The 26,859-nt window shown below is 42.9% G+C and overlaps 1 protein-coding gene across 1 annotated transcript in view; it reads left to right on the forward strand.

Annotated features, from left to right (window-relative positions):
* LOC116516224 (connector enhancer of kinase suppressor of ras 2-like) overlaps nt 1–26,859 on the forward strand; it is a 371,953-nt gene that overhangs the window by 245,777 nt on the left and 99,317 nt on the right. The window contains exons 9-11 of the mRNA XM_032228651.1: nt 7,756–7,902; nt 21,343–21,476; nt 23,146–23,357. Of these exons, the coding sequence (XP_032084542.1) occupies nt 7,756–7,902; nt 21,343–21,476; nt 23,146–23,357 (493 nt within the window). The remainder of the gene's footprint in view (nt 1–7,755; nt 7,903–21,342; nt 21,477–23,145; nt 23,358–26,859) is intronic.

The raw sequence follows: 26,859 nt of genomic DNA on the forward strand, positions 1-26,859 counted from the left end.
TTGTTGCTGTTCACACAATACATTTGACAAGGTAAAGATCTAGCAGAAGTATCCATACAGCATTAACATTGTTGAGTGTTAACTTTAGTTAGGGTATAAACCAAGCCTCTTTAGTTTGCTTATGGTTCAGTGTCTAAAGGTCCATCCCTTTTTTGTGGTTATTAGAACAATTCTAAGGCTCATAAATGGACAAATTAGCTTTTAGCTGTATGATTCATACTTATGACCGTGCAGTGTTCCAAGGTAATGTGATCCCCTTTTGCAACCTTTTGACATGCAAAATCAATGGGGAAGTCAGATTCACTCAACAACTGTGTGGCACTAACTTATCAACTGTGGATGATTCACTTAACCACTGTGGCAAGAAAGCTTGAGAAATGGGGCAAAACTCACTTAACAAATGTCTCACTTAACAACAGACATTTAGGGCTCAATTATGGTCATAGGTTGAGGACTATCTGTACAGAAAAAGCCACAATAAAACTCTCTTTTTATAACTCTATAATTCCTTAATTTGGAGTAGAGGCAGGACGACTGGATGGAGCTGAGCATTTACTGGCTGGATGCCCTTCCTGATGCCTATGCAGAGTTCACGGCAGATTTCTTTTTTCTTTGCACTCTAAGGGAGAAAAATCTGCTGCTACCTAGGATTGAACCCTCAATCTTCTGAGTGGGACACCAGTATCTTCACCACTAGGCCACCATGCAGCTCTAGGAAGCCATAATTTCAGATGAAAAAATAAAATCTCCTGAATGCTTTCTGAGTTAACAGAGCACTTTTTCATATTCCAGGTGAACAAAAGGCCATTGTCAGCAGCAAACTTTCAGTTATGGAAATTTGCTTCTTTAAATAGTTGCCAACTATTTAGCTTAATAATGGTAACATTGTCAAATTGATGCAAAGAAGCTGTTAGAGGTAAGGAGTGATAACAACTGCTGAAAGATCGCTAGTTTGAATGTATTTATATATACTGCATAAACTTTGATTAAAGAATATTTTAAAAGTCAAAGCCATACAGACTTTGAAACAGAAAAGTAAGGAAAGCAAAATAGTAAGCGGGAAAAAGAGGAGAAAGGGGGAAAGGAGAAAATAGGGAAGGGGAGGGAAAGGAAGGATAGGAAAGGCAGAGAAGGGAAGGGAAAGAAAAGGAAAGGCTTCTAATCTTAAATTACAAGTACATTTCTTACATTCTCTAAGATTATGATGTATTTCCTTCTTTTCTTAGTCTACCCTTTCTAATCACAAGTTCTTTTTTTCTCTTTTTTTCCAGCCAAAAGTCCATAAAAGATTTTCAATCATTTCATAAATGTATCTGGAAATTTTGAATTTAGGGACCTGAACATCCTGATTTAACACACACAAAGACCCTCACCCTACTAGAAAACATCTGTATTCTCAGATGCTACTTTAATAATTCTTAGATCTTTAGTTCAGGCTGGAAATATACGCCTGCTTTTCCTTCTCCTCTGATTCGGCTGCTGGAGGGGCCGGTGTGGCCGACAGGCCACAACAGAAAACTATGTGACTTATAAGTCCACTTTGTGTTGAGGAATCATCTAAGTCCTATTTTCATGAAGAAGCTTTGTAACATCAAGGTGCATGGCAGGGGAAGGATACTGCAAAATCCCCATTCCCTCCCAATCAGCTGGTACTTGGGAGGCAGAGAATAGATGGGGCGGGGCCAGCCAGAGATGGTATTTGCCGGTTCTCCAAACTACTCAAAATTTCCACTGCTAGTTCTTCAGAACCTGTCAGAACCTGCTGAATTTCCCCACCAACACCACCCAGTGCTACCATGTCTTAACTTTGATGGTGGCTATTAAAATGACTCCTTTAGAAGGCAGCGCTGGTATTCATGGTGTCTCCAATTTTCCATCCTCTGTCAAGAATTCCAGTCCATCATGACGTCGTCTTTCTATTTTTTGCCCCAATACAATACTCAACAAATCTCATCAATAATATTTTAAGAGCTTTCCATTTCAGTCTACTGACACTTGGGAGCGGATGGCCTCAATTATATATATTTTTAGTTTTTAATGACTCCTTCATTAAGGCTTCCTCTTCAAGCCATTTATCTTTGGGGGCATTAATTATTTAACATTCTCCGACAAGAAGGAGCTTCGTGAAATTGGCCAAGGCTCTCGGTTTTTCACATTTCTCTCCGGTTTTTCATAAAGTGCAGCTGGTTCTCCAGGTTGTGATTAAATGTCAGGAGGATGAGACTGTCATTTTTTTTCCCCAGGACCCTAACTTAAAGGCAGAGATGAGAGGGAAATCATTTAGAAATAAAACCCCAAATTCGTTTATAGCCAGAACCATTTTCTAGGTTAAAAAGAAATCATCTTGGAAATGATTGGGTTTATGCCTGGAGGAAAGGAACAGAACTTATGCGAGCAAAGTCAGTATTGATAATTGTGTGGGACTCTAAGTCAGAATCCAGTATGATTTTCTCCCCGGTAAAATATATTTCTAAATCCAATTCTAAATGAGGTTAAATCCATTACCAAAGGACTGGATGTAAACTGTGCACTGCAGACCATTCCGTTTCTTGTCAATAATCATTTAGAAAGAGCAAGCTTTGTTTGCATCTGTGGGTTTTTTTCTTTTCACCTGTTTTAAACTACACTTATCTGGGAACAGGGCTATGCATTCTCCTCCTTCCTTGTATCACTTTGACATGGCAGTTTTTCACCCCCATCTGGTCTTCTTTTCTAAGGAATTTTCCCACCAAATAAAATCTGTCTGACTGGAAGGAAGAATTGCACTTGTTTTATTTTATTTTAATTTTTTTTTAAAGATAAAGAGACAAGGATTTCCTCCAGCTTTCTTTAACCTTTAAAAAAAAATCTCACTGCATGTACAGCATGGCTGGGCTATTTTCAGCGCCTTCTTCTCTACTTTTGTAGTTCCTAAAATGACCATAGAGATAGATTAATGGGGTTGGAAGGGATCTTGGAGGTCTTCCAGTCCAATCCCCTGTTCGAGCAGGAAATTCTATACCAGGGACCCCTAAACCCCAGGCCGTGGTCCATTACTGGGCCATGGCCTGTTCTGAACCTGGCAATACAAGCCTCTGGCTGGCACATGTGCTCGAGTTGTGCAAGCAGCAGACCAGCTTGCGCACACGTGTGCATGTGCCAGGCCACAACTTGCACAACCAGTTCCCCTCTTTCTCCCACTCCAGACAAATGGCTGTCCAGCTGCTTCTTGAAAAACCTCCAGTGCGGTGGTGAGTCCTCCGGGATTGGGCAGTCTATAAATCTAATAAATTGAATTGAATTAAATTGAATTCCTGATGGCGGTACTGGCAGTTTGCTTCACATGCGCTTTGTGCAGAACATTATAAAATGAGTAAAAAACATACCAGCAATGGCATGGGCAACCAGGGAACTGGTTCTGGGGCGTGGCCAGCCTGCTGTCCCTACCAGTTCGGCAACTCAGTCTCAATTTCCACTACCGGTTCGCCCGAACTGGTGCAAACCGGTAGCAACGGACCTCTGCTCCAGTGAAGACTACGTGGACAATATTGACATGGGGAACCGATATTAAACAAGGTTGGGGTTGTAGGTCACATATCGTGCTAAACCAAGGTTTCTTTTCAATTTGACGGTCAGAATGTATGATAACGGCCTTCTTTACATCTCACCTTAAGGCATGATTTTACAAATGACTTAGTTCAGAGGTGTCAAACTCAAGGCCTGAAGGCAGCCTGGAAACAGTGAAGGACTGCCCCACGGTACCTTGCCAGCAAAAAGCGAGGTAGCAAGAAGTTGCAGGAGGCTGTTGCAGCCAAAAACAGAACTCAGGAGCCTGTTTTCACTGGCAGAGTGTTTGGGACACCACAGGCACCCTCGACACGAGTGACATCAAGCTGGCCATGCCCCCCTGCACACCTCCTCCCCAAGGTTAAACCCCAACCCTGATGCAGCCCTCAATTAAATCGAGTTTGACACCCCTGGCTTAGTTCATCCATCATGATAAATCCAAAGTAAGCAAGCTACCTTCTGACTTAACACCAAGTGTGAATCCACTAATGTCATTTAACTTCTGTAGCAGTTGCTATGCCACGAGATTAAGAGAAAGCTTAGTCATTATTGATTTATTTAAAACTGACAAGAATTAAATAGGAAGCCAGGGATACAACTTCCTTTCCTTAAGTTCTCCAGGGTGATTATTTTCTCAGTATTGGCAAGATTGTTATGATCAAGCAATACAACATTCATCTGCTAATAATGAGGTCATGGTACATGCTCGAATAGTCTAAACGGATCCTAGCCAGCTGTAATTTTTCATGTAATGTAGAAGATTTGCATCGGGAGAACCTCTAAGTGTAAATACAGAGAGAGAAAACAGAGATGGGGTAAAAAAATAATCTCGAATTCCAGGAAATTCCATGAAAGGCTAAGAATGCTTGGCTAAGCAGAAAAATGAGGAAGGAAATATAATGGCAGCCCATCTAAATACTAATCAGGGCTGGTCCTGAGTGGTAGCATTCCTGCTGAACCTTGCAAGTAACTACAGGTAGTTACTTGCAACAGTTTATTTATTGACCGTTCAAGGTTACAACGGCACTGATAAACATGGCTTATCACCGATTCTCACACTTATAGCAGTTGTAGTATCCCCATGGTCAGGTGATCAAAATTCAGACAGTAGGCAACTGTCCCATATTTATGATGGTTGCAGCATCCCGGGATCACATGATCCCCTTTTGCAACTGTCTGAGAAGCAAAGTCCATGGGGAAGACAGATTCACTTAACAATCATGTTATTGATTTGAAAAGGTGCAGTGATTCGTTTGACAACTGAGACAAGATAGGCTGTAAAATGGGGGGTATTCACTTAACAACGGTCTTGCAGAAACTTTGGGCTCAATCATGGTCGTAAGTTCGAGGATGACCTGAAAAAGAGAATGATCGTGGAGAGGCTGCGTTTGGCTTGACAAGATCCCAGAGTGGATTTGGAAGTCACACTAAGTATCAGGGGTCCAAGGAACACCCCCAACAAAAGAAGACTCTGAGTTCTTGAGTTTCCTCAAAGTTCCACTTTGTTAGAGGTGTCATATTGGCACATCTGGGAAAACCCGAATCTGAAAGCTTCTTGCTTTTCCCCACCCAAATGAAACTCCAAGTCCCTGCCCAGCACCCACATGTCCATCACATGGTCCAATCAAGCACCGTCCCAACTGGAGATGCCTCCCAGACACACCATCGCAGCTGCAGGGCAAGACGTCCTTGACTCTCTGAGAAAGGAATGTTATTTAGACTATATATCTCCCATACGCCATTTCATCCCCCCCCCCCCCAGTTTCCCACAGCAGAAAAATGTGGCAGGCCTGAAGGCGCAATGCAAACGATGGCTTCCAAACCTGACGCTAAGAAGCTGTTGCTTCCTTCACCCTGTGTCTTCCCACACTCAACCACTTGAACACTTTAGTGGTTCTTCTATAAATGCCCCGTGCAATAGTAATAGGGCGGGGGGAATACTCTTTTTTGCTTGTTTTATTTATATGTTCCAACTGTTCGCTTGAGGCTCTTTCAAAACATTGTTTAAACTGTTGGAAGAAACGTCCTTCTGGGGTTCAGTTTCAAGTGGGGAAAAAGACACTGGAAACATGGAGGCTGCTTGGAAAGATGGTTTAATAGTGGACTTGAGCTCCTGAACAGAAAAAGGACTGAGAACCTGAGAGTCCCTGGGTTTTATGCCCTCACTGGGGGACAACCCAGAGCTTCCCATTCCTGTGTAAGAAATGCATTCTGGTTGGTTGTCAGACTCCCGGGGAGGGGGGGGGGTCTTAGCTATCTCTATAGGCTGTCCTGAGACCCAAGCCTGTATGCCTTGCTGGCTGATGTAATTTTCTCAGGTGTCTTGTGGTGAGTTTCTGTTTGCTAGATGGAGAGGGGAGATCTTTGTTATGTAGAATAGACTGTATCAGACCTTAATAGACCATTGACAAAAGGAAGGGGGCACTGAGTTTCTGCCTCCCTTTTAGAGGAAATTTTGTGCCCTTTAATATTTTCTAAAACGTTTCATTTTCTAGGAGGGAGGTGGCTTTTAACTTCCAGCAAAACATTGCGTATTCCAGGAAGGTGGGGTGTTTATTCACGCAAACAAAAGAGACTGTAAACTTATAAAGTCCTCCATATGAGAAAGTAAAGGGGTGAATTTCTTTTCCTGTTGTTGTTTTAAGGGGGGGAAACACACATTTAGAATACATCTAAGTTTCAAGTCAGAGAAATGCGTGTATGTTACTGGAGCTTTGTTTGCAAATAGTGTTATTACTTGCAATAACTTAATAAATTCCGTCCCCCCCCCCCCCAAACCCTGTGGACTTTTCCATAGCTCAAATAAATGATGTTTTATCTTTAATTAAACACCTTGAAGAAATTGCACCAATATTATTCGCTATGCAAGCTCCCCTTCGCCAACCTCCCCATTCCAATTTCTCCCCTACCCTCTCCCACCCCCCCAAATTAACAGATCCTATTACAGCAGCTGGGATTCATTTAGTAATTATTCTGAAGCTGCTCTTTAGAAAGCCTCTAGTGAAATAGAGTGATCCTTCAGTAGAAAAGATAATTAAAAGCAATAATTCAGTTTGTTAGAGGATATAAAAATTAGAACCGTACATCACTGTCTCTATTATTTTTTTAAAAGTAATGGTAGTGCAACAGATTGTTTATCACACTATCGCCCTGTTTAAAAATTAAAATAAGCAAACGTTACCTTTTTCTCTTAAAAGACAAAGAAATAAAGTGCTTAACAGGCACTACACAAATCTTGCCGAGAATGATCTATGAGATCTATATTACAGTTGTGTAAAAGTATTTAAAAGAAGTTGGGCCTCTTTTTTTGTTTCCTCCAGGCTTCTTATTTCAAATCTAAAATAAAACTGTGGCTGCTTTAAGGATTTGCTTGACCGACATTAACGCAAGTGTTAAAACAGCCAGGCTGGCTAAAAAAAAGGAGCCGCTTTAATAGGGGGATTCCCATCATGACTTACTTGTGCACACATCCTGCACTCCTACAAATGACCACCAAGTGGCAGCAAAGACATACACAGAACTCTAATCCTGTACTCCCATCTGGTGGTCATCTGGATATTTGCAATCAATCCAATCTGTCAATTCTGCCACAAACACTTTGTAATGCAGGAGTGTCAAACTCAAGGCCCGTGGGCTGTATTCAGCCTGCTGGCTGCTTAGATCTGACCCATGGGGCCACCTTGGAAACAGCGAAGGACCAGCCCATAGTGCCTCTGCCAGTGAAAATGGAGTTCAGTAGGTCCGTGAAGAGCCCTCCCGAGCTCTGTTTTGGGTTGCAACGGCCTCCTGCAACCCCTTATCAGCAAAAAATGGAGCTCAGGAGGCCATGCACAGCCCTCCCGAGCTCTTTTTTTTTTTTGTGGCAGACCAATCGGCCACCACAAGCGCCCCCAACATGAGTAACGTCAAGTTCGCTTTTCAGAAATGACCATCATATCATCAGTATTTCTTATAAGTATTATATTAACATGTGTCGGTGCTAAGGAGTCTACTCCCCCTCCCCACCTGAAAGGAATTCTGTTCCAACTACCACTTTCCTTACATGGGCGTGGCCAGCACGTGACTCATCCAGCTGCGGGCTGGCCTGATCACATGGTTTCACAGCGAAGCCCGGGTAACAAGCTCGTATTAACATAAAAGCAGCCTTAATTACAGGAAGCTAATAAACAACCTTTCAAAAAATTCAGTGACAGGATTCTCTCTCTTCAGGTTGGCTGGCAGTTAAAGAATTTGGTCAATGCGTTGCGTGAAGACCCAAACGGCGTGATCCTAACGTTGAAGAAGCGACCTCAGAATACGCTCGTTTCTGCTCCGGCACTTCTCAAGAACGTCAGGTGGAAACCCCTCGCTCTCCAGGTAAGATGAGTTTGGATGGTGTCTTTGTTTAGTGAACTCTGAAAAATGCATCACCGACTCTTGTTTTCCCCCATCAGCAATCCTCATTAACAAGAAGCAACGATGGGAGAATTAGGATGATTTAGATCAGACTAGGGTTAACGGTAGGGGGGAGGATTCACTGCAAAGTTGTTCTATTGTTTTCTTTGAATCTCTTTGCGATTTGTATTAGTTTTATATTTTTGATATGGTCAAATGACTAAATCTATTATCTACGGAGCTTCTCAATCATCCAGGTCCAGGTGCTTATTCAAAAGGCAACTGGCCTTTATTTTTCTTTGAAGATGTTTCACTTCTCTTCCAAGAAGCTTCTTCAGCTTAGAGTAGAATAGAGCAGAGCAGAGTACAATACAATAAATACAATTCAATGCAATGCAACACAACGGAAAGGTGCTTTTTCAAAAGGCAACTCGCCTTTGTTTAGGTTCTCATCCAAGAAACTTCACTAGAACAGAGCAGAGTACAATACGATAAATGCAAAGCAATACAATGCAATGCAATGTAATAGAATAGAATAGAATACAATGCAACACAACACTACGTATTCAGTCACCCCAAAAGGCAATTGGGTTTTCTTGTTGTTCTTTCTTTGAAGATGTTTTGCTTCTCATCCAAGAAGCTTCTTCAGTTCTGGGGGGTCAATAAGGGATCTATAGAACTGAAGAAGCTTCTTGGATGAGAAGCAAAACATCTTCAGGGAAAAACAAAGGAAGTCCAGTTGCCTTTTGAAAAAGCATCTTTGGGACAACCATGACCTGAATGGCTGAGAATCTCCATAGTCAAAGATAGAGCTGGTACTCTGATTTGTGTTTCATCATGCCTAAGCTACTTCACCATGCTAACAGCCAGAACGTTTCCAAGATATTCACAGATACCCGGTAAATATGCTTGGCAAGATTTTTTTTTCTTTAAAGTTTTGGGTGCATCATAATGTACCTTCCACATTTCCACAACTTCAGATCAGATCTGCTTAATAGAGTTGGAAGTAACCTTATATAGGTCATCTAGTCCAGCCGATTACCTCCCATAGACCGATTAGATCTCACAGGTTAAGTCTCCTCCGGATTCCATCTGCCAGCCAATGTTGGCCGGCGACTCCCCGGGGGAGAGCCTTCTCTGTTGCAGCTCCAGCCCTCTGGAACGACCTCCCTGTGGAGATCCGGACCCTTACTACCCTCCCAGCCTTCCGCAAAGCCACCAAGTCGTGGCTGCTCCAGCAGGCCGGGGGGCTTATGAAATATCCAGCCCCACGGTAACTGTGAATGTTGCGTATTTTAAAGTGTTGTTTTTGTCTATTTATCTCATTCCCTTGTTTATTGTAAGCCGCCCGGAGTCCTTCGGGAGTGGGCAGCATACAAGACCAATAAACTCAACTCAACCCCCACTCAAGCAGGAGACCCTACACCATTTCTGACAAAAATGGCAATCCAATCTCTTCTTGAAAGCTTTCAGTGATGAAGAAAGCTTTTCTTGCCTAAGTGTAGGACTTTTCTCTACCTTTGAGGTATCTAACACCAAGCATGTTGTTGCTGTTCACACAATACATTTGCCACGGTAAAGATCTAGCAGATGCATCCATACTGCATTGACATTGCTTAGTGTTAACTTTAGTTAGGATATAAACCCAGTCTCTTTAGTTTGCTTATGGTTCAGTGTCTAAAGGTTTGGGCTAACCACCACTCTTTTGTGGTAATTAGCATAGTCGTAAGGCTCATAAATGGACAAATTAGCCCTCCTCTATGTGGCAGAACCTCAAGGTCATCCGGTTTAGGCATTCCTGTGTTACGAGGTACCTTGGAAGGGATTATTAATGCCCTCCTACATTTTGCTCAAAAGCTATGTTCCCTTGGGTGCAGATGGGCATAGGTCTTGAGCAGAGGTGGTATCCAGCAGGTTCTGACCAGTTTTGGAGAACCAGTAGCGGAAATGTTGAGTAGTTTGGAGAACCGGTAAATACCACCGCTGACCGGCCCCGCCTCCATCTACTCTCTGCCTCCTGAGTCCCAGCTGATTGGAAGGGAATGGGGATTTTGCAGTATCCTTCCCTTGGAGTAGGAGGGAATGGAGATTTTACAGTATCCTTCCCTTGGAGTAGGAGGGAATGGACATTTTACAGTATCCTCTCCCTGGAGTGGGGAGGGAATGGGGATTTTGCAGTATCCTTCCCTTGGAGTAGGAGGGAATGGAGATTTTGCAGTATGCTTCCCCTGAAGTGGGGAGGGAATGGAGATTTTACAGTATCCTTCCCCTGGAGTGGAGAAGGAATGGGGATTTTGTGGTATCCTTCCCCTAGAGTGGGGAGGGAATGGGGATTTTGCAGTATCCTTCCCCTGGAATGGGGAGGGAATGGGGATTTTACAGTATCCTTCCCCTGGAGTGGGGAGGGAATGGAGATTTTGCAGTATGCTTCTCCTGAAGTAGCAATAGCAATAGCAGTAGACTTATATACCGCTTCATAGGCCTTTCAGGCCTCTCTAAGCGGTTTACAGAGAGTCAGCATATTGCCCCCAACAATCTGGGTCCTCATTTTACCCACCTCGGAAGGATGGAAGGCTGAGTCAACCCTGAGCCAGTGAGATTTGAACCGCTGACCTGCTGATCTAGCAGTAGCCTGCAGTGCTGCATTTAACCACTGCGCCACCTTGGCTCAAGTGGCTCAAGTGGGGAGGGAATGGAGATTTTACAGTATCCTTCCCCTGGAGTGGAGAAGGAATGGGGATTTTGTGGTATCCTTCCCCTAGAGTGGGGAGGGAATGGGGATTTTGCAGTATCCTTCCCCTGGAATGGGGAGGGAATGGAGATTTTGCAGTATCCTTCTCCTGGAGTGGGATGGAAATGGAGATTTTACAGTATCCTTCCCCTGGAGTGGGGAGGGAATGGAGATTTTGCGGTATCCTTTCCCTGGAGTGGGGAGGGGATGAGGATTTTGCAGTATCCTTCCCCTGCTATGCCCATCAAGCCGTGCCCACCAAGCCACGCCCACAGACCCAGTAGAAAAAAAAATGAATCCCATCACTGGTCTTGAGCGGCAAATGGCTGCAATGAGATTTGAAGGTGAAAGAGTCTTCCTCCCACACTTAACAGCTGGTTCTATCAGCTCTGGCAATGACCTAGAAATTGAGCGCAATAGGTTTTCTGTTAATCACCCCTTGGAGAGAAGACGGCATAAATCTAATGACGTTCTTTTCATATCTTTTTTTTATTACTGGGATTCCAAATGGAGGAAGAATACAATTACAAGCCCTACATTTTGTCCCAGCTGCCCTTAGTCAATTGCAACTCATTCAAGTCTCTTTCTCTCTCTTGCAAAATCAATACTATCAAACCATATTATTCTTCTTTTCCATCATATCACAGCGGCTTCTCCCTCCCCTTTCCTTCCAGCCATTCTTTTCCGGGAGAAAATTTTTCAATCCCTCTTGGATTTCCCAGCCTGCTTTATTTTTCAGGTTTAGAGGCCAAAAGATTATGAGTTTAAAGGCGAATATTATTTATTTGTCAGTATTAAAAAAAAAACAACAATCAAAGCTGTCACGCATTGCAGTTGACTATTGTGCCTGTTAGGTTTCTACTGCATTCAGAAGGATTTGGAAAAGGAAAACGCTCCGTGATTTGATAAAGACAGAATTGTAACTTGAGACTTTGAGCTCTCCCCACCACCCCATGGAATGTAATAAGAACATTAAATACAGCCCTCTGATCTCAACTATGTGTCTTTTGTTACTCAACCGTGACTTTAGAGAAAGATCACCTAATATTTGCCACCCTTTGCACAATGCTATAAATGATACTAAGTGTGTACAGTACAAGTTTCCAAGACTCAGCAATGCAGTGGTGGGTTTCAAAAAATTTTGGAACCTACTCTGTGGGTGTGGCCTCCTTTGTGGGAGTGGCTTGCCGGCCATATGACCTGGTGGGAGTGGCTTGCCAGCCATGTGTTTTCTTTCTTTCTTTCTCTCTCTCTTTCTCTCTTTCTCTCTTTCCTTCTTTTTGTCTCTCTGTCCCTTTTTTCTTTTTTTTCTTTCATCTCTCACTCTTTTTCTTTCTTTTTTCTTTTTTTCTTTATTTATTTCTTCCTTTCTTTCTCTTTCTCTTTCTCTCTCTCTCTGTGTCTGTCTGTCTGTGTGTGTGTGTGTGTGTGTGTGTGTGTGTGTGTGTGTGTGTGTCAGTGGTGGGTTTCAAAAAATTTTGGAACCTCTTCTGTAGGTGTGGCCTGCTTTCCGGGTCCACTGGTGGAACCTCTTCTAACCGGTTCGGTAGATTTGACGAACCGGTTCTACCGAATAGGTGCGAACTGGTAGGAACCCACCTTTGCAGCATTACCTCCAGAACAGATTGACATAGTTGGAAGGGACCTTGTAGGTCATCTAGTCCAACTCCCCACCCAAGCAGACTCTACACCATTTCTGACAGATAGCAGTCCAGTCTCTTCTTGAAAGCGTCCAGGGACGAAGCTCCCACAACTTCTCAATTTCTAAACCACATTTCATACATCAAATGCCCTAGGAGTATTTGGGAAAGCCATGAAGTAGACAGTCCATCAGGCCAAAGTAGCCACAACCACTTTTAAATAGTTATGTTAGCTATTTAACACATGTTATTGTCTTCTACCTAAGTTATAAGAGTCTCTCCAGACTGCTTGCCATCTCCAGGGAACGACCAGATAAGGCTTTGTGCATCTTAGAGAGGTCATTTATGTCCCTTATGGTATGCAATGATTCCAAACTGGGTCCCCACTAAACTCCTCCTTCCAGCCTAGCTGGCAGTTTCCCAACACATTCCAGATAATCTGTTCTGACCTATGCTTCCCATGAGCATGAAGCAAACTCCTGGTCCCGACAAAAACCCCTTTTATTAATTGACTGTTAATTCTGCTTATTCACATCCAGCAAAGTCTTTCAAGGGAGGATTTACAGTCGCAGACCTTATCTGGCTTGGAGAGCTGCCAGGCCGATATCTGCAGAACGTGGCAAGGAGCCTTGGAGAGTCACAAACCAATTAAGCGAACTAATTGTCTCCTGCAAACTCCACTCCTCCTTCACTACTCTTTTATTTCCTCTGGGATGGGCCATTCATCATCCACCTGTGGCCTTAGTCCCAAGTCAAACCTTGTTCTTTAGTTGTTCTCTTCGTCTGGCAACTCTGCTCATGGGCACATCGGAACAGGCGCCAGCTGTTCCTCTGCCCCACTGATCTCCGACTCCAAAGGCAACTGATAATTGTTGGACAGCCCTGGCCCCATCTCTGCCTCCAACACAGAGCCCTCTTCAGAGTCTTCCCCAGACTCCAGGACTGGCCCATGTTCCTCCCCAACCTCCTCACTGTCTGAATCTGCTGCCAGCTCTGCGGGCCGTTGGCAGGCCACAACACAATCAAATGATTGGGTGGGTTTGAGGTTGCCATTTTTGGTACATCTCTGCTTAAAACAAAACTGAGAAGTGACCTCCTGTTCTGTGATCAAGTATTCTTGGAAGAATGTTCAACCTTCCGTTGCCAACCGACCCACTCCAAGTGATTTTTGTAGTGAGTCTACGACAGGCACTCTCTCCGCCGAATGACTGATTGTGATGACAATAGAACAGTGATCGCTGGATGAGTGGGGGAGAATATATTTAGATTTCTCAGAGTGAGAAATATTTTCTCCTTGCCTGAACTGGCTTGTCACTCATCATCAGTTCTTGCCTTTCGAGAATGCACCTGACTAGGCATGTGGTGGAATTGATTTAAGGATTGCTTGAGCAGTTCCCACTGAATAAACACGGTTTTATATACTCATAAATAGAAGAATGTAAAACTCTTTGCCTTATATGTGCGTTTTTGGGCAGTTCCCCATTTGTATCCCACATGATAGCAACCCAAGAGGAGAGGGCCTATGGAGAGTTTGGGTCAAAGAGAACTTCCCCTGTTCTGGCCCAGGCTTCCTTAGAAAACAAGAAGCAAAGTCTTGGTCGCTGCAAAACGTCTTTTATTTACACGTCTGTGAATTCCTTTCATTCACAGTCAGCTTAGTAAACAGTCTTTCAGAGGAATGTTTATCCACATGCACCTTATCTCGTTTGGAGTGCTGCCAGATAACTAGTTTCCAAATGCAGGGCAAGGCAAACTTGCCACAGAGTCCCTTAAAGTCACACACAGAACTTGCCAATCTTGAACCGACCAAAGGAACAAATTGTTTCCTGCAAAAGCCCACTCCCCATTCACTCCTCTTTTGTTGCCTATGGGAGGGGCCAATCACCTCCAAGGTGTAGCTTTACTCCTAAGTCAACCCTGTTTTCTTAGTTGTTCTTGTCTTCTGGCAGCTCTGCCCATGCACACACTAGGAACAGGCTCCAGCTGTTCCTCTGCCTCATTGCTATCTAGCTCCCTCTCTGCCTCTGATGCAGAGCCCTCGTCTGAGCTTTCCTCAACCCCCAGGACCGGCCAATGTTCCTCCCCAACCTCCTCACCCTCCAACTCTGCTGCCAGCGGCGGGGAGGGGGCACAACATTCCCATCCTTTGGAGAATGAATGCCTTCCTGAAATGACCTTCAGCCCCTTCCAGTTTTAAAGGACAGTTGGGAACATCTAGTCAAAGATCTTGGTGAGATCACCTAAACACTGTCTTGGAGTCAGCTTTGCTCCTTCCTTTCCTGGGAGGATTCACGAAGCCAAACACATTTCTCTTGTCCCATAAGGTGGCTTCAAAGTCATCCATCCTCCATGTTAGTACCAGCCAGAGAAAATATATCGGTTCTTTCATTTCATGAAAGAGAATTTGCTTCCAATGTTCTTTCAAAGGAAAAGAGAATTTTGGAGAAATCCTCACAGTGGAGAGGTTCTTCCATATTATTTTTAAAACTGGAGAACACCCTTGTCCTTATACAGTGGTAGGATGCAAGAGGTTTAACAACCGGTTCGGTGAGCGCACACATGCACGCTTTGCACATACGCTCACCTAATGAGTGCTTTGCACATGCACCTAACATGCACCTTTACATTTGCGCATAGTGTTCAAAAACCACCTATTTTAAGCTTTAAAACTTACCTTCTATGTCAGCGCTGGTAAGTAAAACAGCTGACGCATGGAAATCCGCTATGCCGCGCGAATTAGGTGAGCTAAAAAAACAGGGAAATATAGCACAGGAAAGGGCAGGGGTGGGTGAGCGGGGCCAACTGCTCACCGGAATTACCGGTTTGCCCAAACCAGTCTAAACTGGCTGAATCCCCCCCCTCTGGCTGTATATAGTAATGAGGTGACCATGGGGATATTTAAATATTCTGTCTTTCATTGTACAATCCTCTCTCCAGGAGTTTTCAGCCACCTGGATTTCTCATTTTAGAAATTACTGAAAGAGGAGCCAGCGTAGCGATGTTACAACGTGTGGTCTCGACACTCTGAGACCGCCATTGATACTTTTGCCACTGGACGGTCCATTGCGACCTAAATCATCCCGCAGAGATGGTGATCAGGAAGATGAAGCCTTGCTAGTCTCAGGGACATTGCAAAGTCCCTGATTGACAAAAGGGAAGCGCGTCAAGCTGGCAGTAAACAGGCAGCCCCAGGCTGATGAAGTCGGGATGGCTCTGGAAAGAAGGAAGTGAAAAGAGAAAGTGAGTCCATCTGTTGAGGCATTTTTTCTATTTTGGGAAAGACTGCCCAAAGAATTTTTTCTTTTAAAGCCAAATTAGATCCTTAAGCAAAATAATTAAGCGGCAAAATTAACATATTGGATTGCTTGGGAAAGCTTTTTTTTCTTTGTAACTATACTTTGTGGATTGAAGTGCTCGCAACGTTTCTTTTTTCTCCTCTTAAAGTGAACCGATTGATTTTTTTTCTTCTGCTTTTTGTTGCTTTATTTTTTGACTTCTGGATTAAAACCTTCCCTTTTATTTTAACAATTCTTCCTATTACTTGTTATCTATTACTTTAAATTTCTTTAATGAAATTTAAAGAACTTTGTTTCCTAGGCCAGAGATAAATATTTGTTTCCTAAGCCAGAGATAAATATTAGAAAGTGAAAAGTAGCAACACTGCCACTCGGAGTTCAGAAGCTGGAGTTTTTGAAACAACGTATCTCTTTTCTTTCCGTCTTTGATCTCATTGACTTTGTAGCTGAAGGGTTTGCAACCTGTTTACAGAAACTGATAAAGAGCCAAGGGCATGAATTGTTTTCGCAAATGTCTTTGAGAACTATTTTGACTGGGGAGAGAAAGGAGGGAAAAACAGAACACTTCTCCTCTGAAGAGCATAAAAGAACTTGTGTTCAAGTCAACTTAAAATAAAAAAATAAAAGAGGCCTGGAAGGCTAGAGTGGCAGTGGCTATTAGTTTTTTTTTTTCTTTCCTTCTTTTTTGGAAACATGGATCAATATTCAGATGAGGAAACCTTAAAATTCCAAAATATCGTGGCTGGAATTCAAAATCTATTGGAAGGATATGGGAGAATTGAGAAGAAGTTGGAAAGACTAGTCTTCCTCACAGCAAAAGATGAAGGGGTTGGAGCCCCAAAAATTAAAGGGGAGAATGAAGACATAGAAGATAAAGACAAGACAATAGATGAATTTATTAATGGAGTAAATGTGGGTGAAAGTGGAAAGAAGGGAATATGGAAAAGGGAATTTGACCAACTGAGCCCTACCCCAGATTTCAAGATACAGAAAGAAAAAATGGTAATGATCATGGATTTAAGAAGAGAATTTTTTTCAGAAGCACGATTGACAACCAAAGACAAGCTAATTTTAGTAACAGCTGGAGGGCAACAAGATTACCTGAAAGATCCTTCAAGCAACAAAATGCTATAAGGTTATATCTTATAAAAGAGATAAAAAGAAGACTGACACCACAATTGGCAAGAGAGATAAGACTGTTTTGTTACTAGAAAGATACAGGTTGACAATGAAAGTTGATAATAAAAAATTAGTTGATTTTATAGTTCATATTAGATTATGAGGAATTTAGTAATTCTCAGATTGTTTTAGATTGTTATTAAATGTTTATTCATTAACAAATAATTAACTATAATAACAATAATGAAATGATAATGGATACAACTTAATGATATATATATATGTACTGGCATACTAGTAAAAGAAATTTGGATATAAATTGCAAATTGTGATCTGGGAAAAAGACCTATAAATTTTATTAACAATTTTTTATTTAGATCTTGTCATAAAGGTGTAAGGGTTTTTTTTGGGGGGGGTGTCTGACGAGAGGAGATGGGATATAAATAGTAAATGATTTTTAGCCAATTATAATAACAACAAGGAAATGTCAATGGATATTGTTTAATAATATATACATGCTCTGGTATTGGCAAAAGCAACTTGGATACAAATTCTAAACAGCGAGTTGGGGGGAAAGAGGGGGAATGTTTAGAAACTTTATTAACTGACTTTTACTTAGAAGATGTCATAAAGGTGTAATGTTATCGGAGGATTTTGTGAAATAGCTAATGAATGCCATTATGTGGTTGTGTCTTTAAGTATGAATGATTTGAGGTAAAAGCATGTTTAAATAATTGTAATCAAATGAGAATTGTGGTACACTGATAGTAAAATATACAAAGATTTTTGATTTAAAGTGTATAATCTAATATGAACTATAAATAATGACTGTGGAAGAAATGCATGAAAGTTATCTGTAAGCAATCGACATGCTTTCTACAAGATGTAATGAAGGATGATTCTTTTTTGTGTTTTTGTTCAATTAAAATAAAAAAAATTCAAAAAAAATATTTTTAGAAATTACTGAAGGCAACGAACATAGATAAATCTTCTACCTCTTCCTCTATTTTCTCCACAACAACTCTGCGAGGTGGGCTTACCTGAGATATTGACTAGTCCAAAGTCATCGAGCTTTCATGTCTAAGGCGGGACTAGAATTCTCTGTCTCCTGCTGATTGGCCCAAAGTCACCCAGCCAGTTTTTGGGCCTAAGGCAAGGATAGCACCTGATACCTTAGAATTCCTATGACCTCTCCCTTTGCAAGATATGGATAAAAGTACCCCCATAGAATCAGTGAATCAGAGATACCTAATAATGAATATGAAATTGAACAAAGATCTCAAAAGTATGCTTATAATCAGTTTTATTCCACATTTGCTGTGGAAAGGGATGTTAGAGACCCTAATAAACCTTAGTGGCTTCTAGTGAAGAAAAGGACCAGGGGAGACAAGCTATTTTCCAAATCACCCAAAGGCCAGACAAGGAATAATGGATGGAAACTGAACAAGGAAGGAGAGATTCAACCTGGAAATAAGGAGAACAGTGAGAACCATCAACCAATGGAACAGCTTCCCTTCAGAAATTGTGGACGCTTCATCACTGGAGGCTTTGAAGAAGAGACTGGACTGCCATCTGTCAGAAATGGTATAGGGTCTCCTGCTTGGGTGGGGGATTGGACTAGATGACCTACAAGGTCCCTTCTGATCCTATTAACCTGTTTAAACCCCTTTAGTCCAGTTTCTCATCCTTAACAACTTTAAGGCCTGTGGACTTCAACTCCCAGAATTCTCCAGCCAGCATGAGGAATTCTGGGTTTTGAAGTCCACAGGCTTTTAAAGTTGCCAAGATTGAGAAAGTTTGACTCTCCTTGGCAATGCAAAAATCTATGATGCAATGACACCATCCCAGCATCTCTGACAGATTTAGCCTTTCTGGCGTCTATGTTAAATAAATCTCTTTCCTTGTCATTCCCATCCTTTGCTTCTAGCGTTGACCTTTTCAGTATCTCCACTCTATCTTCTCAATGGCCATTTTCATTTGTAGCTAGTGATGTTTTAATTATGAGCCACACAGCCTTACATGGGTGGGCTGGGCTGAAGACTTAGTAAAGCCATCTTGATAAAAGTTTATCTCTCCTGTATCTCTCCTAGCATTTCCCACTGGTTTTTTGGCTGGTCTTAATGCTCCCATAAGAGCAAAGACATGGTGGCTCAGTGGCTAAGACACTGAGCTTGTTGATCAGAAAGATCGGCAGTTTGGCGGTTCAAATCCCTAGCGCCACATAATGGAGTGAGCTCCTGTTACCTGACCCAGCTTCTGGTAACCTAGCAGTTTGAAAGCGCATAAAAATGCAAGTAGGAAAATAGGAACCACCTTTGGTGGGAAGGTAACAGTGTTCTGTGCACCTTTGGCATTTAATCATGCCCGCGACATGACCACAGAGGCCTCTTCGGACTGCACTGGCTCTTCGGCTTTGAAACGGAGATGAGCACTGCCCCCTAGAGTCGGGAACGACTAGCAAATATGTGCGTGGGGAACCTTTACCTTACTTTTAAGAGCAAAGAGTAATTATTCTCTGACAGCAAAGTTGTTTTTGTTGACTGATGTCATCCAATTTTAATTAGAAAAAATAATAATAACCTTTACCTTAAGGTTGAAGCCTTCACCTCTGGTGGGACCAGCCAGTGAAAAGTGAGAGTGAGCTGATTTCATGCCACAGGACCAAAATAGATTCTTGACTAAATCTCTTTTCATAGAATTTTAGTAGTCCTTTGGTTCCAAAATAAGTTCTGAGAGTTTTCCCCCCCAACCCACTTTCATCACCCTACTGCTATTGCTGAGCAGACTTCAGACAGAAATACTCCTAAAGAATTATTCCACGGTGTTATGAATATTTATGGAAAGGGGAATTGGCTATTTCATGGACAATTAGTGCCTAACTTTGATTTTGGGTAAGCAGAAAAGCAACGTATTTCCAAATCCAAAACCTATGCTTGAATATGTGGTGTGGCAGGAATAAATCTCCAAATTAAGCCCTGTTGGCTACAGATATATTTATAAAGGCATATTCATTAGTTTCTTGAAATGCTCAGTGTTAAAACCTATCCACACATCCCTAAAATTAAAGGCAGTTACTTTGGCTCCCTTTAACTCTATTTCGTGAAAGAGAACTAGAAGGGCAAAATATCAGAGAACAGAGAACAGTCACAAAATATTCAGGAAAATAACAGAATAATAAAGTTGGAAGGGACCCTGGACGTCTTTTAATCCAACTCCCTGCTCAGGCAAGAAACAGTGCACCTTAAAAAATTATTCATTTCATTGTACACATGTTTGTACGTTGTACCAGAGGTGGGTTGCTCCCGGTTTGGCCCGGATCGGGTGAAACGGTAGTGGCGGCGGCGGCAGGAGGCTCCAGCCTCCCGCCCAGATGCTTTTGCGCATGCATCGCGAGCACATGAGCATGCATGAATGAACTGGTAGTAAAAAAAATAGAAACCCATCACTGCATTGTACACATGTGACAATAAAGGCTTGATTTGATTTGAGTACAATGTTGGAGCATTCACAACTTCTGGAGGCAAGTTGTTCCACTGATTAATTATTTTAACTATCAGGAAATTTCTCTTTAGTTCTAGGTTGCTTCTGTCCTTTGATTAATTTTCATCCATTGCTTCTTGTTCTACCCTCAGGTGCTTTGGGGAATAGTTTGACTCCCTCTTCTTTGTGGCAGCCCCTGAGATATTGGAACACTGCTCTCATGTGGTCCCCAGTCCTTTTCATTAAACTTGACATATCCAATTCTAGCAACCATTCTTTATGTGTTTTAGCCTCCAGTCCCCTAATCATTTTTGTTGCTCTTCTCTGCACTCTTTCTAGAGTCTCAACATCTTTTTTACATTGTGGCGACCAAAGCTAAATGCATTATTACCCAGAAGTGAGTTTCTCCTGCCCATTTCTGCTATTAATTATATTTCAAAGAAAAAAAAAGAACAGCTACGATGGTGGAAATGAAGGAATTATGAAATTGAAAACTTAGAAAAAAGTTAGAAAAAAACGTTTCACAGACTAATTTGTGAGAAATTAGTTTATGCTTATGAATGGCAATGGCAATACGTTCAAGCCACATCCTATTCCCAAAGTGTCCCTGCTTTTAAATATCTTAAAGAAAGAGGTGTTTGAGTTTGTTCAAAAGTCCCTTTCAAAATTAACTCATGGTGTTTATGCATCTCTGCCTAAGCTTCAATGTGACCAATCCCCTTTAGGCACCGAGTTCCAATTTCCGATTATTGTATGAAGTGGAGATGATTTCTACTAATGGTCCATCTTCTTGAGTCACAGTGTGTTAGAGCCACAAGCCAACTCCTGCTTCCCATGATTAAGTCTCTGAGCATAGATGTGTATGGGTGCTCATGTTGCATAAATAATTATTCTCCGGAGCAAAAATAATAATTTGCTTCTATTACAGCGGTCACTTCTAAATAACTAAGGGCTTCCAGTTAATAAATAGTCAAATGGAATATTTCTTGGAGAGACCTTTTTTCTATTATCTATCCAGAAGGTGGGAGTGTTTCTCATGCCAACTTTGGGGCAATGCGTTAAGTTTGTTGCAGTGAAATAACGTGGGAGATGCTACATATAGGTAATTTATGTCATTTTCTCTTTTTCTCTCTTTCTGCTCTTACCCCTTTTTCAGCCTGTGATTCCAACCAGCCCAACGAGCAGTTTCACCACGCCAACCAGCACAATGGGTATGAACTCCAAAATGGACAACTCGACGCTGCAAGATGTATTCATCTTCTCCCCCGTGTCAGGACTTTATGGCCCCAGGTATGCTTGCCTAGGGCTGGTGATGACCCTGGATGCTTAGAAGAAGAGCAATAGCACTTAGACTTATATACCTGTTCTGACCCAGCTTCCCAAACACGGCAAACCCTCTGAAGTAAACTCAATTAGGAGTGCCCGCAAAAAGTTTCTCTCTCAACGCAGGTTAACAAGTCCGTCCAGCCGGGAGATGAATAGTTGTCTGTCACATCTATTCATCTCCGCTCCCTGCCTTTTATCTCCAGAGCTAGAATGGGGCCTCGCTAGCAGCGGTGGCTCTTTCTTCCCAAGGACTGGCTTATAGATTTCCACTGCTCTCCTCTCCTCTGCCTTCTGCACATCTGTACGTCAGGCATTGGACACAGCTGTTCTTCCTCTTCCTCATCAGCCACTCCAGACCTGGGGGCTGTTGACTCTCCATCTGAGGGCTGACGGACAGGACAGGCTCTGCCTCTGTCTCTATCTCTGACAGCTCCACTCCCTCTTCTCCCTCGGAGCTCTCAGGTTGCCTTGATGCTGCCCCTGACTCCCACACCTCCTCCTCCTCCTCTGATTCGGCTGTGGAGGGGCCAGTGGCCAATGGGCCACAACGATACCGCTTCACAATGCTTTACAGCCCTCTCTCAGCAGTTTACAGAGTCCGCATATTGCCCCCAACAATCTTAGTTCCTTGAAGATGTGTGGACTTCAACTCTCTAGTACTCCCCAGTCAACATTCTAGAAATTGGTCCATCTGTCGTCAAGTGACCAAGTGTGAGAGACAGTAGTCTAGATGAACTGTTTAATCCAGGATTACTTTTTAAACTCAAATTGTTGCATTTTTCCGGACCAGGTTTTTCCTTCCTTTACTCACAGCTAACTTCATTAGTAATCTGAGTTCCTCTGAAGTGTTACTCTTAGCAAAAGAATGTGAATGTGAAAAGAATGTGTGTGAATTTTTGACCTGTGGATTTTAAAGGTTTTTTTCCCCCTTTTGTTCCATTTTCAATATTGTTTTAATGTTTGAATCCCACTTTGAAATCTATTGATTCGGGAAGAGCTTTAAAATTATAGCAGCAGTAGCTTTCACTTTAACCTGATGCTGCCATGCGTTTTCCATCTAGAATCTTTAGAGGCTGCTTTGAAGTCATTTTATAGCATTTTTATCCAGAGTTTTGTTTTTTTAACTGATTGTGAATGTTGCACTGGTTTTAACAGGATATAAGTTGTTTGTAATTAATCCTGCTCTGGAATTGTTTGCAGTAATAAAGTGGGAGGACAATTTGACCAACAAATTAAATGTAATTAATAGTAGTAAGAATATACTCTCTTAAACATGGTCAACTCATGACAACCTCTGGCTGAGCTGAAGCTGCTGGGGAAAGCTCCCTCTGAGGGGATTTTTTCCATTTTCCAATTTTGCGCAAAATCAACTAAGTGTTGGAAATGCCATCAGACACCAGGATTCTATTATCATATGTGGTGGGCGTGTGTAGAAGCAAGAAAATATTGGGCAAAAATGTGTATGCGGTTGGAGAAGTTGACACAACAATATATTGATTTAAAACCAGAATTGCTTTTGTTGGGTATTTTACCAGAGAAATATAGCAAAGAGAATATATATTTGATTATCCGTATAATAACTGCAGCTAGAATTGTATTTGCCATTCTTGCCATTTCTCTCGTTTCTTCTCAGGGATGACATTGGCCTTGTGTCGTGTGATGAAATCAGCAAATACGGGATTGGGAAGTCTGCCATGAAAGGTTCTGAATCTCCAAGCTACTTCCTGGAACAAGAAAGTGGAAAGTATTACACGTTAATTGAAGGCGAGGATCATCCCATGAGTTCTGAATACGAAAGAGGTAGAGTGACAGGGGTGCGGAGAAGAGAAAAGACACCCACGCATGGTATGCTTGCTGGATCTGGCCTTTCTGAATCTTTCTTTCTGTGCCATCTTTTTTCCCCCCAATCTGGACGTGTTTAGGGAGGCTGGCTCTGCAACTCTTCCAGCCACCATAACTATCGATGTGGTTAGCTGGGAATTCTTGGAGATTTCCCAGTATGTCTGCAGCACAGTAGGTGGACACTCTTAGTTTCAGATAGGGACAGGGGTGGGCTGCTCCCCGGGTTCAGGAGAATCTGTAGCTAACACTATGACCAGTTTGGAGAACCTCCAAATTCCACCCCTGGCTGGCCCCGCCTGCCTCTCCCCCCCCCCCAGGAGTCTCCATGTGGATGTAAGTTGAGGGCAGGGCCCATGCGGAGGCTTTGGGAGGGGGAAAATGGGCTTCCCATTTAAGAGCCAAGGTGGCGCAGTGGTTAAATGCAGCACTGCAGGCTACTGCTAGATCAGCAATTCAGCGGTTCAAATCTCACCGGCTCAGGGTTGACTCAGCCTTCCATCCTTCCGAGGTGGGTAAAATGAGGACCCAGATTGTTGGGGGCAATATGCTGACTCTCTGTAAACCGCTTAGAGAGGGCTGAAAGCCCTATGAAGCGGTATATAAGTCTACTGCTATTGCTATTCCCAGAAGGCCTCCAGAGCCCATGGGGGGTCAAAAGCCCACCACCACCATGGTGCAGGAGGCCAACTAGGCCACGCCCGCCATGGCCACACTCACCCAGCAGCAGGCAGAGAACCCATTGCTGAAATTTTTGAAGCCCACCTCTGGATAGGGGTCATTCTTTGAGTTCCTTGAAGATGCTACAGTCTTCTAAACATCAAGCTATTGTCCTTTTCCAGTCATTTCTGGGGAGAAGTGAGCTAACAAAGACCTGGCAAAGGTTTTCCCTATATCCAAGTCCTTAAAATCAAAGGTTGACGTATCTTCACCCCAAATATTGAGAAGTAGTAAGGTTGTCCATCTGGGTCCGTGGATGTTTTTGCAAAGTGTTGATGAGAATTGCAAAACTTAGAAGTGGATTTCTAGGAGATTTCTAAGATTCTCCCCAAGCTCTTAAATACAGTCCTGAAATGAAAAAAGTTTTAGGAAGACCAAAAGTGGATTGTAGTATCCAAATTCTGCTCTTCAAAACAAATTCCCATGCTTAGATTCCTTCTTTTCTTAGTTTTGGGTACTATGTCTTTCGTACTAAGCACCAGTTGGTGAAGTTAGAGGTATTGTGGCCCACCAGTGGCCAGCGGAGCTGGCAGCAGATTCAGACAATAAGGAGGTTGAGGAGGAACATGAGCCAGTCCTGGAGTCTGAGGAAGGCTCTGATGAGGGCTCTGCGTTGGAGAGGAGAGGAGGCCAGAGCCGTATGCCAGTTATCAGCTGCCTTAAGAGTCAGACATCAGTGAGGCAGACGAACAGCTGGAGCCTGTTCCCAGTGTGCACATGCGCAGAGTTGCCAGATGAAGGAGACAACTAAAGAACAGGGGTTGACTTGGGAGTAAGGCCACAGGTGGACGATCAATGGCCCCTCCCAGAGGAAATAATAGAGCAGCAAAAGGGGAGTGGAGTTTGAAGGAGACAATTAGTTTGCTTAATTGGTTTGTGTCTCTCCGAGACTCCTTGCCAAGTTTTGCAGATATTGGCTTGGCAGCTCTCCAAGCCAGATAAGGTCTGTGACTGTAAATCCTCCCTTGAAAGACTTTGCTGGATGTGAACAAGCATAATTCACAGCAAATTAATACAAGGGTTTTTTGTCGGGACAAGGAGTTGCTTTATGCTCTTGGGAAGCCTAGGTCAGAACAGTAGGAGCTTGCAAAACACAACATAAATATTTTAAATGCTCCATCATCAAATGTTAGAGATATTAATCAGAAAACATAATGCGCTATCATGGGAATTGTTTCTCTGGATTCCTACAAAGGCAGGGTGGGGTTGAAGACGTGAAGCATGAAGATCCTTAACACACTAAGGAAATGAGGATTTGTTTGTTTGTGAGAATGTGTCTCTTTGGGCCTTGCTATCCTCCTGTTTGTTTATTGGCTTTATCCCTGCTGCAGAGAGACTCTCTGAGGTTTACCGTTTCCATCAGTACAAAGAATAAAATGTCCACAATAAAAAACAAATCAAATGAGATAAACAAATAACAAATCCAAGCATGCACTGGGCTATAACCGGCAGCATCCATAATTCAAAGGCTCGCTGACAAAAGCTTCGGTTTTTTAGGACTTTAGGAGAACACCGAAACCAGAGGGGGTATGGGTGGGAGTTCTTTCAAAGTGCCAAAGGCACCAAGCCAAAATGGCCTGTGAGCAAAGGTGGTGTTCAGCCAGTTCTGGAGAACCGGTAGCAGAAATTTTGAGTAGTTCGGAGAACCGGCAAATAGGCTGGCCACGCCCCTGATCTTCTTTTGTTGCCTTGAACAGGAGAACTGAGCTGGAAAGCTGGTTAATGGGGTGGGGAGGGAATGGGGATTTTGCAGTATCGTTCCCCTGCCACGCCCACAAAGCCACACCCACAAAGCCACACCCACAGAACCGGTAATAAAAAAATTTGAATCGCACCACTACCTGTGAGCCTCACCCCACAGCTTTGCAGAATTGGGGGAGGATGCCTGGTTTAAGGCTCTCCAGATGTGTATGCAGAGATGGGTTCCTACCCATTTGGTCCGGTTCGTCCTAATAGGTAGTAACTCCAGCAGACATGTGACCATACCGGTTCTATGATTGCCAGCGCCATCTTGATTTTCTGTTCTGCGCACGAGCAGAACAATCTTCATTTTAAAATGTTATTTGTATTTGTTTTTTAATGTGGTGCGCATGCGCAAGTCATTTTAACTGAAAACGTGCATCCCCACGAAGCAAATGTTTTTTTTACTACCGAACTGGTAGTAATGGTGGCCGAAATCCACCCCTGCATGTATGTAATGAGCTGTTGGAGACCTGGTGAAAAAGACCAGTTCCGTAAGTACTGCCAGGTCCTTTAGGTCTTGAAAGGTTAAAAGCAACACTTTTGAATTGTACTCAGATGCAAATAAGGAAGCAGTCCAGGGCCGGAGGTGTTAATATTCATGTCCGTGTTGCAGATGTGTGCAGCCCAGTATTCGTTCTGAGTCAATTGAAGCTGCAGGGCAACCTTCAAAGGCTACTCCATGGAGAGAGAGAGAGCATTGCATTAGTACAAATGGACAATGATCTGAGCATGAGTTATAATTACGAGGTCCTCGAGGGTCTGGTAGGACTGCAACCGATCCATCAACAAAGCTTTCCTGGCCGCAGCCTCTCACTCTGTTTTCATCTGTTGCCATGAGACCAGGAGGGTCCCCGAGAGACAGATGTGCTGTTTCAGAGACAGTGCTAAGCTATCGAGAGACCGCAACAGAAACATTGAGGTTGTGTGGTAAACAAGCAACATTTCCAAATTAATTGGGTTCAGTTTCAAACTCTTTTGCTTATCCAGATACTCACAGCCTCCAGACACTGGATTAGGACACTGATGGCCTTTCCTCTATCTCCAG

This window comes from Thamnophis elegans, chromosome 12 (genome assembly GCF_009769535.1).
Source record: "Thamnophis elegans isolate rThaEle1 chromosome 12, rThaEle1.pri, whole genome shotgun sequence".
NCBI classification, from domain to species: Eukaryota; Metazoa; Chordata; class Lepidosauria; order Squamata; family Colubridae; genus Thamnophis; species Thamnophis elegans.